At 49.2% G+C, this 17,500-nt stretch overlaps 1 protein-coding gene across 1 annotated transcript in view; it reads left to right on the top strand.

Annotated features, from left to right (window-relative positions):
* LOC118782140 (NT-3 growth factor receptor-like) overlaps positions 1-17,500 on the top strand; it is a 162,754-nt gene that overhangs the window by 23,765 nt on the left and 121,489 nt on the right. The window contains exons 2-3 of the mRNA XM_036535409.1: positions 7,477-7,551; positions 10,618-10,689. Coding sequence (XP_036391302.1) covers positions 7,477-7,551; positions 10,618-10,689 — 147 coding nt within the window. The remainder of the gene's footprint in view (positions 1-7,476; positions 7,552-10,617; positions 10,690-17,500) is intronic.

Raw genomic sequence — 17,500 nt, 5'->3', positions numbered from 1 at the left:
ATGCAAATGCAAATGAAAATGCAAATGTGTGTGTAGTGAGAGCTGCAGAGGAACATCGTTGCTGCCCTCTACCCCCCTCCTTTTCCCACCCTCCTGACATTAACACTCATTTGGGCAGTTCATTTAAACCCATGTCCTCAGTCCCAGAATAAACAATGAATACAAACATGACAAAAAATTAAAATGGCTAAATATATCCCATCGTAGCCCCCGCCAATCAGTCACCAAGAGGCAGCCATTTAGTCAAAATGCCACAGCAAAAATAGGCTTGGGATTCTAAATGATGATTGGGTGCAATTCATTAAAATGCACTTGAAAGAGGAGTCCTCCCCAGAGTGAGACTCATATTTTATATTGGCTCTTCTAGGGCAACTGGGTGATTGAGGATGGCTGCAGCGCTGAGGTTTGAGATTTGCTGCTCGCTGCAGTCCACAGTGACCTACACTGCATGTTCTCTGGAGCTGTGTGGTGCACGGTGTTTACAACTAACGCTTACTGCCTTTATAAAAATATCTATTAGTCTACGTTAGCGCTCGACCAAATAACGGGTTTCCATGACGACTCCTTTCACTTGGAAGTGTCACAAACACATTATGTCTGCTCCGAATTGTAAAAAAAACTGAGCTTGTTTTCTATTGGCTTCTGCATGCTCTGATTTGCATTTGCAGAGTGCAGAGTGGCTGGGATGCTCCGTGGAAAGGGAGGAAGGCTGGATTTCATTTTTTTTCTAACATTCATGACTTGGAAATGCATTTCATTGGAGAGCTCCATACTGGAACTGCAGCTCAGTCAGTGCACACATCTCCATTACGGTAATGAACGTTACTGTAATGTTAAGGGAAATGTTTTAGGTTGGGCTCCATGGGCAAGGGACACAGAGACACACACAAACACACAAATGAACATGTGAACACACAAGTTACAAACTAACCACCCCTGGCTCGAAAACAACTGATGACAAATGGTTGTAAAAAGAAATGACTAGCATAACTTAATTTCCTCTTACCCTACCCCTATAGGGGTCAGTGCAGCCATCATGGGGTGACTGTGTAGCCTGGATGTCCTCAGCTGGAGTTTCAGTGTGGACACGAAAGATATTAAGAGAGGTGAGTTACAGAGTTAAAATGCTTAGCTAGCATTTGATAAGCTAAGCTAATGCTAATGCTAAGCTAATGCTCCCTACTAAAGATGATGTCACTGCATCTGCACAGAGGACACCATTTGCATAGGGACCTTTAGAATTTAAATTGCTTTCCTCACACACATACATCAAAATAAGTGCTGCACTCCCTGCCAACCAGAAGCCTTAGCATTGAAAGTCTGCGTGTATGAGTAAATGATTATTGTTCACATCTACATTAAATGTAAAATTTTGAGTTCATATCAGCCCACGGAGGGTGAGGGGAGGAACACAAGGCCGGCACGGATCACCTGATGTGTGGGTATCCGTTTCACACTGCCTCGCATTCACAGCGCCGCCTTCGAACCTGAGACTGGGGAGCGGCGGGAATTCACAGGGTGTCATTTTCCCTAATGACCTCCATTAAGCTGCAGCGCGGGAGAATTCTGCGTTTGGTTAAGCGACCTGCTCCCGCTGCGTCTCACTGCCTCGGCGGGAAAGGAGTCCAAATCGAGTGCAGGAGTATTTCATTACTCAAGGCAATGAAAGTGGCTGGAGTCTTTTCTCCAGCCTTTCTGTGAGAATGTTTTCACAACGTGGAGAAAGTAGGAGCCTACAATCAGCTGAAAGTGTGTTGCTCTGAGGAAAAGTTAAGAAATACACAGATACACTTGCCCCGTTTTTTTTTACCATTTCTTAATTTCTTAATTCTTAATTTCTATTTTCATTTTAAGGGTATGCATGCAGTAGCCAACCAGGTATAGGTGAATAAGGGAATGACCAGTTGGAGTAACTCGTCCCCTTGTTAGTTTAATTAATGGATTAAAAATGAATGGCTGCCCTATTCATAAATGTTATACTGTGATATTTATAATTACATAAAGTAAATGAAAAAATAACAAAAAACCCTGTATCATCTCCATATTTTATGACTTCCTGTGATGTATGATATGGTGAATAATTCCAGGTGCATTTAACCCTTAATTAGAATGGCACAGAGTACCTATTTCAAGGTTTGGAACCAACATCCACTCGTATGGTGTTGCCAGGATCACAGCTGTTTCTGCAGTGCCCCAGGTGTGATCAAGTATGAGTAAGGTTCTCATGTCCCCATGAGAGCGGTACAGCGGATACACACTAACACATCAAACCATATCCTAGCAGAGCTGAGTCACCAGCCTAGAGCTGAACTGCCTCAGTAAATATCCAGCTCCACAAATGGATGAGAGAAACGAATGCCATAGCTGTATACGTCACCTGAATACAGACCCCTTCTATAATTAAACATATCAGTTCCGTTGCGTTCTGCGTGGCAGACACTCTTATCCGGACTGACTTGTGTAGCTTACAGTTTCCGCATGTTAATCATTTATGCAGTCAGATATTTACTTATGTACTGTGCTCGAGGGTAGAACAGCGGTGGCCATCTTGGCAGCCTTGGCATGCCCTGCGCTTTACCACCATGCCGTGCTGCTGTTCAAATGTAAAAAGCGCACGCGACCCCATCCGTTTTTTCTCTTGTAGGTTGTGTGTTCACTGGTGAGGATTTGACCCACTGTGGAATGTAAGGGGTGTGTATGCTGGCCCCTTTGACCTCTGCTCATCAACCCAACAACGACTGAAAAAAAAACCCCTGTACATGCTCTCTGTTAACCTCCTGCCAGGTCACCGAAAGTTCATCAGGACAGGCATAAAAACAGAAGAGAGACTAAGGGAAGTGGTGCTTTTGTTTTTGCTCAAAGCGTCTGCATTAAAAAACAAACACGCACACAAAAAGTCGTATTTAGTTTTCAGTAGCTGCTGGAGCGTTGAGGGTGAAAATAAGAACAGTCTTCCAGCCTCTGGGGAAGCCGAAGAAAGAAAAAACCCTGGTTAATTGTAGCTATCTTGCTAATGAGAATGCCTGTATAATACAGTGCCGGGATCTGGGATCAGGAGAGACGGGGGCTCCCGTGGGTGTGGTGTGGATAGTCTGCCCCAAAGCACTGACCCTGGGTCAGACTCTTCCATTAACACCCTGGTTATAGGTTAGCATACTGAAAGTGTTGATCAAGATGATCCTGCATCAGTTGTTGGGACAGTGAGTACTTGTAGCCAATGCAGTGGGCCATGTCAGAGGTGAGGTAAGCTGACCCCAGGTCAGTTTTTAACACTAGTATTCCCTGTAGTGGGTTGGGGTGAAGGGCTCTGCTCTCCTCCCAACTTGTAACGGACTGTCTGGGCGATCGTTGACCAGCTGATCACTTAATCAATTATTCAATTGGTTGATTAAGCCCCACGGGGACAGGACGCCTGTTATGAAGTTTGAAATGAGCTCAGAAATCAATTGGGATGTCATTTGCGATCATTTTTTTAACATCTCCAGGTATTGATTTCTGCAGGCATGGAGTGTTTAATTTGTGGTTGTCTGCAGCGCTGTTCACAGCTGCTCTCTCTGCCGGCTGTGAGGATCTTATCTCGCTTCGGGGGATTTGATTTTCTCCCCCGCAGGGGATCTGGGGGCGACCCAGTACCCCTGAGTGTGTCCTCGGTATGCAGGGACACTGTTTAACTGTGACAGCTTGGCACTTAGTCAAAGCGTTTCAATTTGGCTGGGGTTTTTTTTTTCCACTGCACTTTACAGCCCTTTGAAGAGAAAGGATCTGGTCACAGTGCCTTTTGGAAAAGCAGAAATCGCGTTTCCTGCTCAGTTGTCTTAAAGAAATCTGCTCAATAGAAAATTGAAGTTGGTTAAATGTGCTGAACTAATGCATTCGGTTTATTTATTTATTTTTTTTAATTTATTTTTTAGCAAGAAATGATAGTGAGTCATTGAGGCTCTCTTAAAATCTAAAATTTCAAACTTCTTTAGCTCAAAGTCACTGGTTCCCCAGACGACTCACAAAATGGGTTTGTGGAGATTGTGAAATTCATAAGTCAGGATTTTGGCATTGCCAAATATTTAAGTCTAGTTTGAAATTCTGAAGGTATATCTTGTTTTGCCTCAACAAGCCACCATAATAATATATTTTCTTCTGGATCTGAAAACTTTCTTCAATCGTTTTGTTACTGGAAATTTGGTAGGGGCCCTGATACAGGAGGATAGCTGATGAAACACTCCTATCACCTCAGAATCCCCCCCCATGGATCAAATGCCACCATTCAGAGATAGGTAGTGTGTGATAGGTCACACAGATTAGCCAATCAGAGATCCCAGCCCATCACCAGCAGCTGTTGGGGGCTGTGCATTCCGTTTGCATTGGCCTCATAAGAGGGAAAGAAAATTAAAGTAAAAATAATGAACAGATTGAAATCTTCCTCCTCTGAATCAAGGCACCCCAGTAATTCAGCACAGAGCAGCATGCCAGTAGGCCCTGTTGAATCCGTGTGCACAGATAAATAGTTGAAGCCCATTTCAGAGTGTCACAAACAGATGGTTGCTGGCTTTAATATTCAAGGGTCACACATCAGAAACGTGTGTTGTACAACTGTGTGTGCATGCGTGTCTGTGTATATGCCCATGTGTGTGCGCATGTGTGTTTGTGTGTGTGGGTGTGTTTGTGTGCGTGGGTGTGTGTACCTGACTGTGTCTCTGCGCATGTGTGTGTGTGTGTGTGTGTGTGTGTGTGTTTGTGTGTGTGGGGGTGTGTGTCTGCATGGGTGTGTTTGTGTGCGTGGGTGTGTGTGCGTGGGTGTGTTTGTGTGTGTGTGTGCGTGGGTGTGTGTACCTGACTGTGTCTCTGCGCATGTGTGTGTGTGTGTGTGTGTGTGTGTGCATGGGTGTGTTTGTGGGTGTGTGTGCGTGTGCGTGTGTGTGTGTGTGTGTGTGTGCGTGTGTGTGCGTGCGTGTGTGTGTGTGCGTGGGTGTGTGTGTGTGCGTGGGTGTGTGTGTGTGCGTGGGTGTGTGCGCGTGTGTGTGCGCGTGTGTGTGCGCGTGTGTGTGTGCGCGTGTGTGTGCGCGCGTGTGTGCGCGCGTGTGTGCATGTGTGTGTGTGCGTGTGTGTGGGCTTGTGTGTGTGTGTGTGTGTGTGTGTGTGTGTGTGTGTGTGTGCGAGCGCATGTGAGCGAGAGAGAACACAAGTGATTGAGTTGAACTGGGAATACAGCACCCTCCAATTTCATAATAAGATTCAGTGTTACTGTGTTAAATGTCAGAGCTAAATAAATGATAAGGGTGTCCAAACCGTGAATTTCCCCTGAGTCCACATGGCTGTGCTGACCAGCTGGAGGCCGCTTATACAGTAATTCCATCAGTGTCGTGTTCCTGCTCACCCCCCCCTCCCGAAACAAGGTCTCCCCAAAAGAGTTCCATCCCCGGAGGAGCCTGAAACAAGGTCTGACTTCTCAACAAGAACAACAACCACAACAATGGCAAATGATTTTAGATTTCAGAGTCTCCAGAGCATTTTGAGGAAGTCCCTTCATTAAAGGTTCTTCCGTTAAGCTGGATGTAATTACCCCGCAGATGAATTAAATACAGCTGGAAATCATTTAGGAGCAGCGGAGTGGCGTAACATACCCCTGTCGAGACCCTGCCATGGGGATGTCAAATCCACATGGAGAAAAGCTTTTTTATTTCATGACAGGAAGTGTAGATTGAGAATCTGTTCTCTCGTCAGATAAGCAACATTCCCGCTTGCTGTCCCCCTGGGGGTGGCCATCGCCAGGAACAATATTATTGCATTATTGTATTTCCTTCAGGAAAGTTGTCTGCCAGAACAGTTTATAAGAAGCATCTGTTCAACACCATGTAAACACATCCCCCTCTCCTCTGATTCCTTGCCATGGACATTTTTCTTAGTGAATCATGACCGCTGTGCTCACGAATGTCTGGAAGACTACCCCCACCCCCCGCCCCCGATTCCCAGTCTGCATGACCCTATAGATGAAAACTGCAGTCATTAATACCACTGCCCCAAGGACACGGCGCTGTGATTGATTGTTGTAGACCCACTGCCAAGGTCTTATAGGAAATTGACAGCCCACAAATGGGATGCAAAAAGGGGTCTGCAAAGCTCAACACCCATTCTGTAAAACTCAACCCACAAACCTCCACTCTCTAACCAGCGTCTGCAGACCTGCTAATTCTTGTCTTTCTGTCAGTCAAGTTAAACAAAGCTGAACACTGCTAAAACTATCATTCAGCACAAAGAAGGGAAATCATGAAAAAAATACCAGTGTCAGCAGCATGGCACTCGGCTGGGTGATGTTTGTGCATCGCCTTGGAAACCCTGCTGGATGTGGCTCAGTGTTTACCCAGCGCCGTGGTGAGCCCCGGAGAGACTGCGAGTGTCTGTCACAGCTCTCCTGCACCACATCTGTCCCGCTCTGCTGGCAGAGACAGAGCCCCCCCCCCCAATACAGCACCTTGGGGTTAATTGCGTGGATTTCCCTGGCAGGCTTGGAAGGTGCGTCTCTGGCTCTGATTTGACAGAAAGAAAGGTGTTTGAGATCTACACTGACTAGGGGAACGAAAGAAGTCCAAAATAAAAGTGCACACCTTTGCTTGCTCAATCAAACCCGTCTCTCAACGTGGAGCGCTGATGTGACTGCAGCCCTGATGGCTGTTTGACTCTCCGCCGTACAGAGTTGGTTTATTCTGGTGATGCTGCTTTTCTCAGGTGTTTTTCAACCTTGAAGGGACTTGGCAGACGTGCAGGGAGAGTGCTGTGGGCTGTAGACTCTCCCTGTCTTTTGGCAGACAGAAGAGGCCCCTCTCCTGAGGAACACTAACGCACAGAGCAGAAAGCTGCTTCCCCTCCCACCACCCCTCTCCTGGGCACGTGAACCTATCAGCTGTGAACACAGAGTGCCCACATTGCATGCTGGGACAGGAGGAGGGGGGGGAGGGATGAGGGTCACTTGAGGCAGTGAGAGAGAATGATGCCTTTGAATATGAAACATTTTCTGACTTACATGTGCTATTTGTTTTTGAGAGCGCGTTCCTTTGTATCTCATTTTCTTTAATGAGAAAACCTGATTAAATGCGTTCCCTGTGTGTGTTTGCTTAGGCCAAGTGTGTTTCTGTATGTACCTACAGTCTGTGTGAGGTCCATGGCGTTTCTGTATGTACCTACAGTCTGTGTGAGGTCCATGGCGTTTCTGTATGTACCTACAGTCTGTGTGAGGTCCGTGGCGTTTCTGTATGTACCTACAGTCTGTGTGAGGTCCGTGGCGTTTCTGTATGTACCTACAGTCTGTGTGAGGTCCGTGGCGTTTCTGTATGTACCTACAGTCTGTGTGAGGTCCATGGCGTTTCTGTATGTACCTACAGTCTGTGTGAGGTCCATGTCACTTTTCTCACCTTGTATCACAGACACAGCAACAGGAGTTGGATATTCCTATCTAACCATCCTGTCCTTCTGTCCCTGTTTCAGACACATAGAGAACTGGACGGGCCTGCAGACACTGAGGGATGTGGACATGGAGCTCTACACCGGACTGCAGAACCTGTAAGTGTTCACTGTCACAGCATGGCATGACATGGTGCAGCGTGGCATGGAGCCGGCAGCAGCAGGACCCCAAACACCCACACATCTTATGCCACAACTCAGCCAAAACTGCCAAATCCTCCCAAGAAAAAGTCACATTCCTACCATGTGATAAGATGCATTGCTTGGTTTATTTGAGTGGGTTTATTTTCATTAATTAAATACCTTCCACTCTCCCTCAAGGTAAATTGATGGTTTTGTTCGAGTCAAAGGCTTTCATGTACAGAATGTATTTCAGTGGTTCGATCATTAGAGCATTACACCATAAGGATGGAGTGATGTTCATCATAAGTGATGAACAGAGGAGGAGGCGCTGAAGGTGGAGGTCAGTGTGGAACAGAGGAGGAGGTGATGGTGGAGATCAGTGTGGAACAGAGGAGGAGCTGAAGGTGGAGATCAGTGTGGAAAGGAGGAGGTGCTGATGGTGGAGATCAGTGTGGAAAGGAGGAGGAGGTGATGGTGGAGATCAGTGTGGAACAGAGGAGGAGCTGAAGGTGGAGATCAGTGTGGAAAGGAGGAGGTGCTGATGGTGGAGATCAGTGTGGAAAGGAGGAGGAGGTGATGGTGGAGATCAGTGTGGAACAGAGGAGGAGCTGAAGGTGGAGATCAGTGTGGAAAGGAGGAGGTGCTGATGGTGGAGATCAGTGTGGAAAGGAGGAGGAGGTGATGGTGGAGATCAGTGTGGAACAGAGGAGGAGCTGAAGGTGGAGGTCAGTGTGGAAAGGAGGAGGTGCTGAAGGTGGAGATCAGTGTGGAAAGGAGGAGGAGCTGAAGGTGGAGATCAGTGTGGAAAGGAGGAGGTGCTGATGGTGGAGATCAGTGTGGAACAGAGGAGGAGCTGAAGGTGGAGGTCAGTGTGGAAAGGAGGAGGAGCTGAAGGTGGAGATCAGTGTGGAAAGGAGGAGGAGGTGATGGAGGTGGGGGTCAGTGTGGAAAGGAGGAGGAGCTGAAGGTGGAGATCAGTGTGGAAAGGAGGAGGAGCTGAAGGTGGAGGTCAGTGTGGAAAGGAGGAGGTGCTGAAGGTGGAGATCAGTGTGGAAAGGAGGAGGAGCTGAAGGTGGAGATCAGTGTGGAAAGGAGGAGGAGCTGAAGGTGGAGGTCAGTGTGGAAAGAAGGAGGTGCTGAAGGTGGAGATCAGTGTGGAAAGGAGGAGGAGCTGAAGGTGGAGATCAGTGTGGAAAGGAGGAGGAGCTGAAGGTGGAGGTCAGTGTGGAACAGAGGAGGAGCTGAAGGTGGAGATCAGTGTGGAAAGGAGGAGGAGCTGAAGGTGGAGATCAGTGTGGAAAGGAGGAGGCGCTGAAGGTGGAGGTCAGTGTGGAAAGGAGGAGGTGCTGATGGTGGAGATCAGTGTGGAACAGAGGAGGAGCTGAAGGTGGAGATCAGTGTGGAAAGGAGGAGGAGGTGATGGAGGTGGGGGTCAGTGTTGAAAGGAGGAGGAGCTGAAGGTGGAGATCAGTGTGGAACAGAGGAGGAGCTGAAGGTGGAGGTCAGTGTGGAAAGAAGGAGGTGCTGAAGGTGGAGATCAGTGTGGAAAGGAGGAGGAGCTGAAGGTGGAGATCAGTGTGGAAAGGAGGAGGAGCTGAAGGTGGAGGTCAGTGTGGAACAGAGGAGGAGCTGAAGGTGGAGATCAGTGTGGAAAGGAGGAGGAGCTGAAGGTGGAGGTCAGTGTGGAACAGAGGAGGAGCTGAAGGTGGAGATCAGTGTGGAAAGGAGGAGGAGCTGAAGGTGGAGATCAGTGTGGAAAGGAGGAGGAGCTGAAGGTGGAGATCAGTGTGGAAAGGAGGAGGAGGTGATGGAGGTGGGGGTCAGTGTGGAAAGGAGGAGGAGGTGATGGAGGTGCTCACACACCCAGCACAAACACAATATTCATCCCCCATTCAGCTCTATTTTCACACTGATCAAAATTCGTGGAAAAGCAGCCAGGAAATATAATTACCACTGGTCAAACGTCTCTTTATGAGTACAGCTGTAGGACTCCGCACTTAGCTGGGCCAGCACAGGGCGCGTCACACGGCCCTATCCATCTCTCACCCCCCATCATGGCTCCCCTGGCCTCCAATTAGCATTTTCTCATTAGCATTTACATTAGCATTAGCATCACCTGTCGCCTCTGGCCCTGTTGCCGTCTCCTCCACAGCTGTGAACGGTGAGGGCACCAGGCGTTGGGTGGAGGCGGTTGCAGGATAGGTCATTGTCACACGTGTCCTCGCTCCCTAGCCCTCCGGGGAATACTCAAACAGAAACCACCAGGAGACGTGTCGCATGCGGGAATGGGGTGGCGGTTTGCTAGCGTGGTGCATGCAGTTTGGGTGCCGAACCTGAGCTTGCTGGGCCACAGTGTAATAAGCTAACAGAGTTGTCACGGTGTGGTGAACCTCTCATTACTTACCTTAATGTTGGAGAGCGTAGGGGGGCCTCTCTCCTCCCCATTAACCCTGCGGGGGGTCTGTTCCAGCCTAATTCCTTTTTCGCCTCCCTCCACATGCTGAGCTGCCATCTCCCTGCTAAATAAACACAGAAATAAATGATAACAGTACATTCTGCGTGCTTAATTGATTCCGGCTTCCAGCGGGAGGAAGTGGCCGGAGAATGACTCTCTGGGAGGAAGCTGCTTGAGCGGAGAGAGGCAGATCGAGGCTGTCAGACTTGCTCTGACTCAGTGTCAGAGATAAAGGAGCCTCATTGTACCATGCCCATTGATGCTCTGCCATGGCTCAAGCTCTGCTCCCAGTGGGCCCCGCGCCAGCGGCCTCTGATGTTAGTGGTGTGTTTGAGAAGCTGAAGGGGGAGGACAGTAAATGTGGTCTGTCAGTGTGAAAGCGCCGTTCCCGCTCCTACTTTCAAAGGCCTCACAGGCCTCTTCCGAACGGGCGGGGACATCATTCCGCCTGGTTTGGTGTCCTGTGTGTAGGCCGAAGCAGACAGAGCCATTAGAGCCTGTGATGACTGCAGGGAGTCCGAAGGGGTGTGTTCCTGCAATGCTGCCTCTGAACCACGTGTCCGTTTGTGTCCGTTTGTGTCTTTCAGGACCATCATGAACTGCAACCTGCGGCAGATTCACGCCCGAGCCTTCGCCCAGAACCCACACCTGCGCTACATGTGAGTACCACTGCGTTCATCACGCCGTGTTCCTCTCCTCATCACGCCGCATTCCGCTCCCCATCACGCCGCGTTCCGCTCCCCATCACGCCGCGTTCCTCTCTTCATCACGCCGCGTTCCTCTCTTCATCACGCCGTGTTCCTCTCCTCATCACGCCGCGCTCCTCTCCTCATCACGCCGCGTTCCGCTCCCCATCACGCCGCGTTCCTCTCTTCATCACGCCGCGCTCCTCTCCCCATCACGCCATGTTCCTCTCTTCATCACGCCGCGTTCCGCTCTTCATCACGCCGCGTTCCGCTCCTCATCACGCCGCGCTCCTCTCCTCATCACGCCGCGCTCCTCTCCTCATCACGCCGCGTTCCTCTCCCCATCACGCCGCGTTCCTCTCCCCATCACGCCGCGTTCCTCTCCTCATCACGCCGCGTCCCTCTCCTCATCACGCCGTGTTCCTCTCCTCATCACGCCGCGTCCCTCTCCTCATCACGCCGTGTTCCTCTCCTCATCACGCCGCGTCCCTCTCCCCATCACGCCGCGTTCCTCTCCTCATCACGCCGCGTCCCTCTCCCCATCACGCCGCGTCCCTCTCCCCATCACGCAGTGTTCCTCTCCTCATCACGCCGCGTCCCTCTCCCCATCACGCCGCGTTCCTCTCCCCATCACGCCGCGTTCCTCTCCTCATCACGCCGCGTTCCTCTCCTCATCACGCCGCGTTCCGCTCCTCATCACGCCGTGTTCCTCTCCTCATCACGCCACGTTCCGCTCTTCATCACGCTCCCCATCACGCCGCGTTCCGCTCCCCATCACGCCGCGTTCCTCTCCCCATCACGCCGCGCTCCTCTCCTCATCACGCCGCGCTCCTCTCCTCATCACGCCGTGTTCCTCTCCTCATCACGCCGCGTTCCTCTCCCCATCACGCCGCGCTCCTCTCCTCATCACGCCGCGTTCCTCTCCTCATCACGCCGCGTCCCTCTCCCCATCACGCAGTGTTCCTCTCCTCATCACGCCGCGCTCCTCTCCTCATCACGCCGCGTTCCGCTCCTCATCACGCCGCGTCCCTCTCCCCATCACGCCGCGTTCCTCTCCCCATCACGCCGCGCTCCTCTCCCCATCACGCCGCGCTCCTCTCCTCATCACGCCGCGTTCCGCTCCTCATCACGCCGTGTTCCTCTCCTCATCACGCCACGTTCCGCTCTTCATCACGCTCCCCATCACGCCGCGTTCCGCTCCTCATCACGCCGTGTTCCTCTCCTCATCACGCCACGTTCCGCTCTTCATCACGCTCCCCATCACACCGCGCTCCTCTCCTCATCACGCCGTGTTCCTCTCCTCATCACGCCGCGTTCTGCTCCCCATCACGCCGCGTTCCGCTCTTCATCACGCCGCGTTCCGCTCCTCATCACGCCGTGTTCCTCTCCTCATCACGCCGCGTTCCGCTCTTCATCACGCCGCGTTCCGCTCCTCATCACGCCGCGTTCCGCTCCCCATCACGCCGTGTTCCTCTCCTCATCACGCCGCGATCCGCTCCTCATCACACTGCGCTTCCTGGCCGGATCAGGACCAAACCTTCTCAGGTCTCCTCCAACCGCACGGTGGGCGAGTGGTCCTGCATATGCAAAGTGTGGACTCCTAGGGTGGACTCTTTACAAATCAATGAATGTGAATCCCAGCAGGGGATTGGATGAATCTCATGCAACCAGGGGAGGTTTCCGTGCTGATTTCACCATGTGGTTGCCATGGCATTTAAATGAACACCAAAGGCAGAGATGCTCATTTCACCATGGGTTCTAATCTTGCTCCAAGCAGAGGGATGCCCAGTCTGGTCTGGCTTGCAGTCATTCAGTACTGAATCTGTGTGTAAATCTGCTCTCTCCCTTTAGACTGCAGACTCCCATAGCAGTGTGGGCAGTGTGGTAATCATTACCGTCTCTAATGGCGGCACTGTTTCCAAACTAAGTCTGAGCTGAGATGGTCTGCCACTGGTCCTTCCCGCTGCACTGTGTGGGAGCGATCTGCATTTAAAAATGCAGCACTTTGTGTTCTAAGTAGAAGTGTATTTGGAGGAGAGAAACAGACAGACAGACAGAAAGAGAGAGAGACAGAAGGAGATGGAAGAGGTCATTTGTGGATGTGTTGTAATAGGACAGCCATTTATTTTGCCTTTGTCCCAGAGTAAACAATGAAGAAAAACCAATTGCAGGTTGTTACCTGGGAGTGCCCAGACCAAACCTCAGCCACCTATCCAAGGCTGAAACAATTCTGCCTGCCTGATCAAACAGGCCATGTGTGTGTGTGTGCATGTGTTTGTGTGTGTATGAGTGTGTGCTTCAAGGAGTGTATGTTTGAGTGTGTGTGTGTGTTTTAGTGAGTGTGTGCGGGTGTGTGGGTGTGCATGTGTGTGAGTATCTATGTGTGTGTGTGTGTGTTTCAGTGTATGTAAGTGTGTGTAAGTGTGTTTTAGTGTGTGTGTGTATTTTTTTTGTCTATTTGTGTTTAAGAGTATGTGTGTTTGTCTGAGAAAGGACTCTGAATGAAATGTGTACTGATGGGGTAGAGTCTGTGTCTCTGCCCTCACCGCTGCCTGTGTGGAGCCACTCTGTTTTCCCGCTTTCTTGAAGAATCGCCTCACCTCAGCTGGAGTCCCGCAAGCTGCAGAGCTCACACAGAAAATGTCAGGGTCATTGTGCATAAGGTTGGCTTTAAGACAGTTGCCATGCTTTTGTGGTGTTCCTCAGTGATGGTTCCTCCAGACACTTGTGGCTCAGCCTAATTGAGTTCCTTTTAATTCATTTAGCTGAGAACATTAGCAGAGGCTCTTTGGTTTGCCTCTGGTACTGCCTGTCCTCCAGCCCTCAGTCTCTATCCAGGGTCCTTTTGTCTTGTGTTCAGTTATGGTTCTCCTCCCCCCCATCAGCGCAAAGTTGTTTTTAACTCTTTTAGATAAAAGAGGGAGAAATCAATACAAACCCCTTTGCTTTGAACTCGTGCTTAGAGTCAGGTTTTTGATGTTGTGGGCTGGGCCAGGCTGTGGCGCTTTATGTGGCATATAAAAGGTTACTGTGTGGATCGCCGGAGGCCTCTCCCTGCGTGCGAGATGAGACCTGGTGCATCTGGAGGGACCGTCATCACAGGAGGCTCGTAAAGGTCACCCTTTCAGGAGGGGGAGTAAAAGTCACTCTCATTAAATCTTCCAGCCTTTGTGACGTCTCTTAACACCAAAATGTCACTTCCACGGTGCATCCTGGTTGCAGGTTCTTCTCCACTCCCCAAACTGTCCCACTCAGCGGTTCCCCTCCTCTGACCGTTTATCCTGATCGCTGTGACCACTTGCTTGGACCCCTGTGACCACACTGCCTGCTGTCACTTTTTCAGAGGTGTCTTCAGAGGCTGTCAGAAAGTGACCGTTTTACCAGTGTTCAGGGTTTCCCAGCTAGAATTACAAGCCAGAGACACACATAGACACATATACAAGCACACACACACACATACACATACACACACACACACACACCCACACACACACACATACGCATACACACACGGAGACGTTTGTAGGAAATTGCTCCCTGTAGCGTTTTTATTGGCACCTCTCCCGGCAGTTTGCCAGGAATATTGTTTGGAGGGGGCTTATTACTCAATAATCACCTTGCCATTCAGTAGAGATTGCTTTACAACGGGACTGCATGTGCCATGCGTTTCTCATGGATAAGCCCGTTTTAAAATGCATTGAGCTGGGATTCCAGAGAGCTGTGTGGACAAAATGACCAAAACAATACAGCCTTGTTTGAGCGAGGCTCTCTTCCTAATTTGCTGCGATGGAAATTAATATATCAGACCGTTTTTCATTTGATGGGAGTTTAATTTAAGTCTGCCAAGGGCAAGTATGTTGTGGTACATAGAATTTCTGTACTACAAATGCTTTATTTTATCTCTGTTGTATAAAGTAACTGTGATTGAGCTGCCTGTCCAGAGCACTCCTCTCCATCACTCACGCATGTTCTGTGTTCTGGTTTGGCTTCCAGGTAATTCCCCCTGAATTGGTCCGGTGTGTGTGTATATGCGTCTGTGATTGTGTGTGTGTGTGTGTGTATGGACACCTGCACAGTGGCCAAAATAAACTGGCAACAATATTTTTTTACATTACAGAGCAAATGTGATCTTAAAGCTATGATGTATAATTTTGCAATCCATCAGACAGTGACAGTTTCCCACAATTCCTCCAGGAATTGTGGGAAATGCAGTCTTGTTGAGGAGAATTTGTACACTAGCCTCTAGCTCTGAGAAAGATCTCTGTCTTATCATTCACTTTCAAATTTTTAAACCCTAACCATGATGGGCAAAGGCAAAGGACAGTGCTCATTTGATGCTGACACAGAATACAGACAGAATATGAAAAACCAAAATGAAAATTACAGCTAGTTTTATTATGGTGAGTCAATGGATATTGAGCAATGGATATGGAGATCAGTGAAGCTGCTGTATTTTTCATTTGTCTATGAGGTGATGATTTTTTTCTAATGGGTTTTCGGTCTGGTGGCCTGAATTTGGGCAGGCTTTGGTGAATTAGGAAAAGGGGAATGAGCTTTTCAGGTGAGTTTTTTCTGTTGTCTTGAAAAAAGTGAGTTTCCTTACTCTTGATATAGACACAGAGAAACTCTGTCTGGTTCTCCTAAAGACTCAATTTAAGAGAGGCAGTTTAAAGACAGACTCCTCTGTCTCCATTTTTCTCTGAAGGAGTATGACATGCCTCTCCATCCTGCCTGCACAAAGGGACTGTCCCGGAGATTGCTGTGTTACTCTCTGTTACTCCGCTATAGGAAGATTGCTGTGTTACTCCCTGTTACTCCCCTATAGGGAGATTGCTGTGTTACTCTCTGTTACTCCGCTATAGGGATATTGCTGTGTTACTCCCTGTTACTCCCCTATAGGGAGATTGCTGTGTTACTGTCCTATAGGGATATTGCTGTGTTACTCTCTGTTACTCTCCTGTAGGGAGATTGCTGTGTTACTCCCCTATAGGGAGATTGCTGTGTTACTCTCTGTTACTCTGCTATAGGGATATTGCTGTGTTACTCCCTGTTACTCCCCTATAGGGAGATTGCTGTGTTACTGTCCTATAGGGATATTGCTGTGTTACTCTCTGTTACTCTCCTGTAGGGAGATTGCTGTGTTACTGTCCTATAGGGATATTGCTGTGTTACTCTCTGTTACTCTCCTGTAGGGAGATTGCTGTGTTACTGTTACTGTTGTTGTTGTGCTCAATTAGCCAGGCCCACTTTCCTCTCAGAAACAGCCTGTCATGCAGCTGGACTGGGCAGTTTCTTTGCAGATACAGTGTGATTAAATATTCACTCTCTACTTGCAGATGAGCCCTTTGGATCCCGGGCTGCACTGCGTTTCCCTCGGTTCTGTCTTTTTGAATTCTCCCCACAGTCAACACTGTGAATTGAATGGTGTGTGTGTGAGTGTGTGTGTATATAGTGTCCACCAGCAGTCATACTGCTTGCTATGTCATGGCTTTGATGTGTGTGTGTGTGTGTGTGTGTGTGTGTGTGTGTGTGTGTGTGTGTGTGTGTGTGTGATGTGAGTGTTGGATGGTGTCACTCTGGAAGCGGTCTTTGGGTCCCTGTGGTTCCGTGCTGCAGTCAAGCCCCCCATCGAGCTCCAATCCAAATCTGCAGTGGAGTGAGGAAATGAGTGGGGGATTGTGGGATTGAGCTGAGATTCACACCACGCTCCCCCAGCGAGTTTTGCGAAGCCTTCCACCCACTCATCAACGTGTGTGTTTCTGGCGTTCAGCACAGAGATGGAGCAGGAGCAGCACTGGGGGGCATTAGCCTGCCATTACAGAAACCAGCAGCTGCATGTGTGTAGCCCCAACCAGAGAGCCCCACAAAACAGAAAGCATGTGGGAGTTAACCTCAGTTCTGATCGTTGGCTTAACAGAACCTGCATCTTGCATGTTTCAAGGTATATTTTCATTCATCTTTCTGTGGGCGTCATCAATTCAAGTATAGTTTTTCCACTGAGTTATGAAGGCTGCCAAAAATTGTCCCTCCCTAACCTCAATTCACAAGCAGCAGTTTTATTTAGAAAAAAAAAAGAATCATAGAGCCAGGGACCAGGGCAGGACTTCTCAGAGAAGTCTGCCTCCCAGCTGTGTCTCATCTTCCTGGCTGCGTCACAGAGAGTCTTTGGAGAGGATGGAGAGGCCCTCATGCTGACGCTCAGCTCACATCTGCAGGCGGAAATGATAAACTCCAGGGTTTGATCCGAACACCGCCACTGCTTGCATGCTGCAATAACAGTGAAAACCCCAATTTCTTCCACTCATGTGGCAGCGTAGAGTTATGTCTAGGGTGAGAGCACCTGCTAAATGACAGTAATGTAATGCAATGTAATGCGATGTAATGGCTTAGGAATGAGGATTAACTCTTTCTCGCGTATGGTTGCACCAGTGTGATTAGCCATTTAGCATGTACGTTAAAACTGGTGTGATTAGAACACTAGATTGGAAAAATTCTAGCTAGTTTTAGCTTTGAGGAAACAGCGATTTAACGTTAAAAATAAAGCAAATGTGGTGGTGAAAACATAACGAACTGTGTAATGTAACACGTGCTACATAGCATAAAATAAGTTACGTGCAAAAGGGTTAAAGTTCTCTCAAAAATTAGGGGCACAAGTCAGCACTGACTGGCTGCAGTGTCAGTCGTCTGCCGGTGGAGCGTACAGCGAGCTGTTCAGGTTATAGTGACAGAGGCAGATGAGGGACAGGTGAGATCAGGCTTGACATGCAGGTGAGAGACCCCTGAT

The sequence above is a fragment of the Megalops cyprinoides genome, chromosome 8 (assembly GCF_013368585.1).
Source record: "Megalops cyprinoides isolate fMegCyp1 chromosome 8, fMegCyp1.pri, whole genome shotgun sequence".
Lineage (NCBI taxonomy): Eukaryota > Metazoa > Chordata > Actinopteri > Elopiformes > Megalopidae > Megalops > Megalops cyprinoides.
This window is presented reverse-complemented; position numbering and strand designations above follow the sequence as displayed.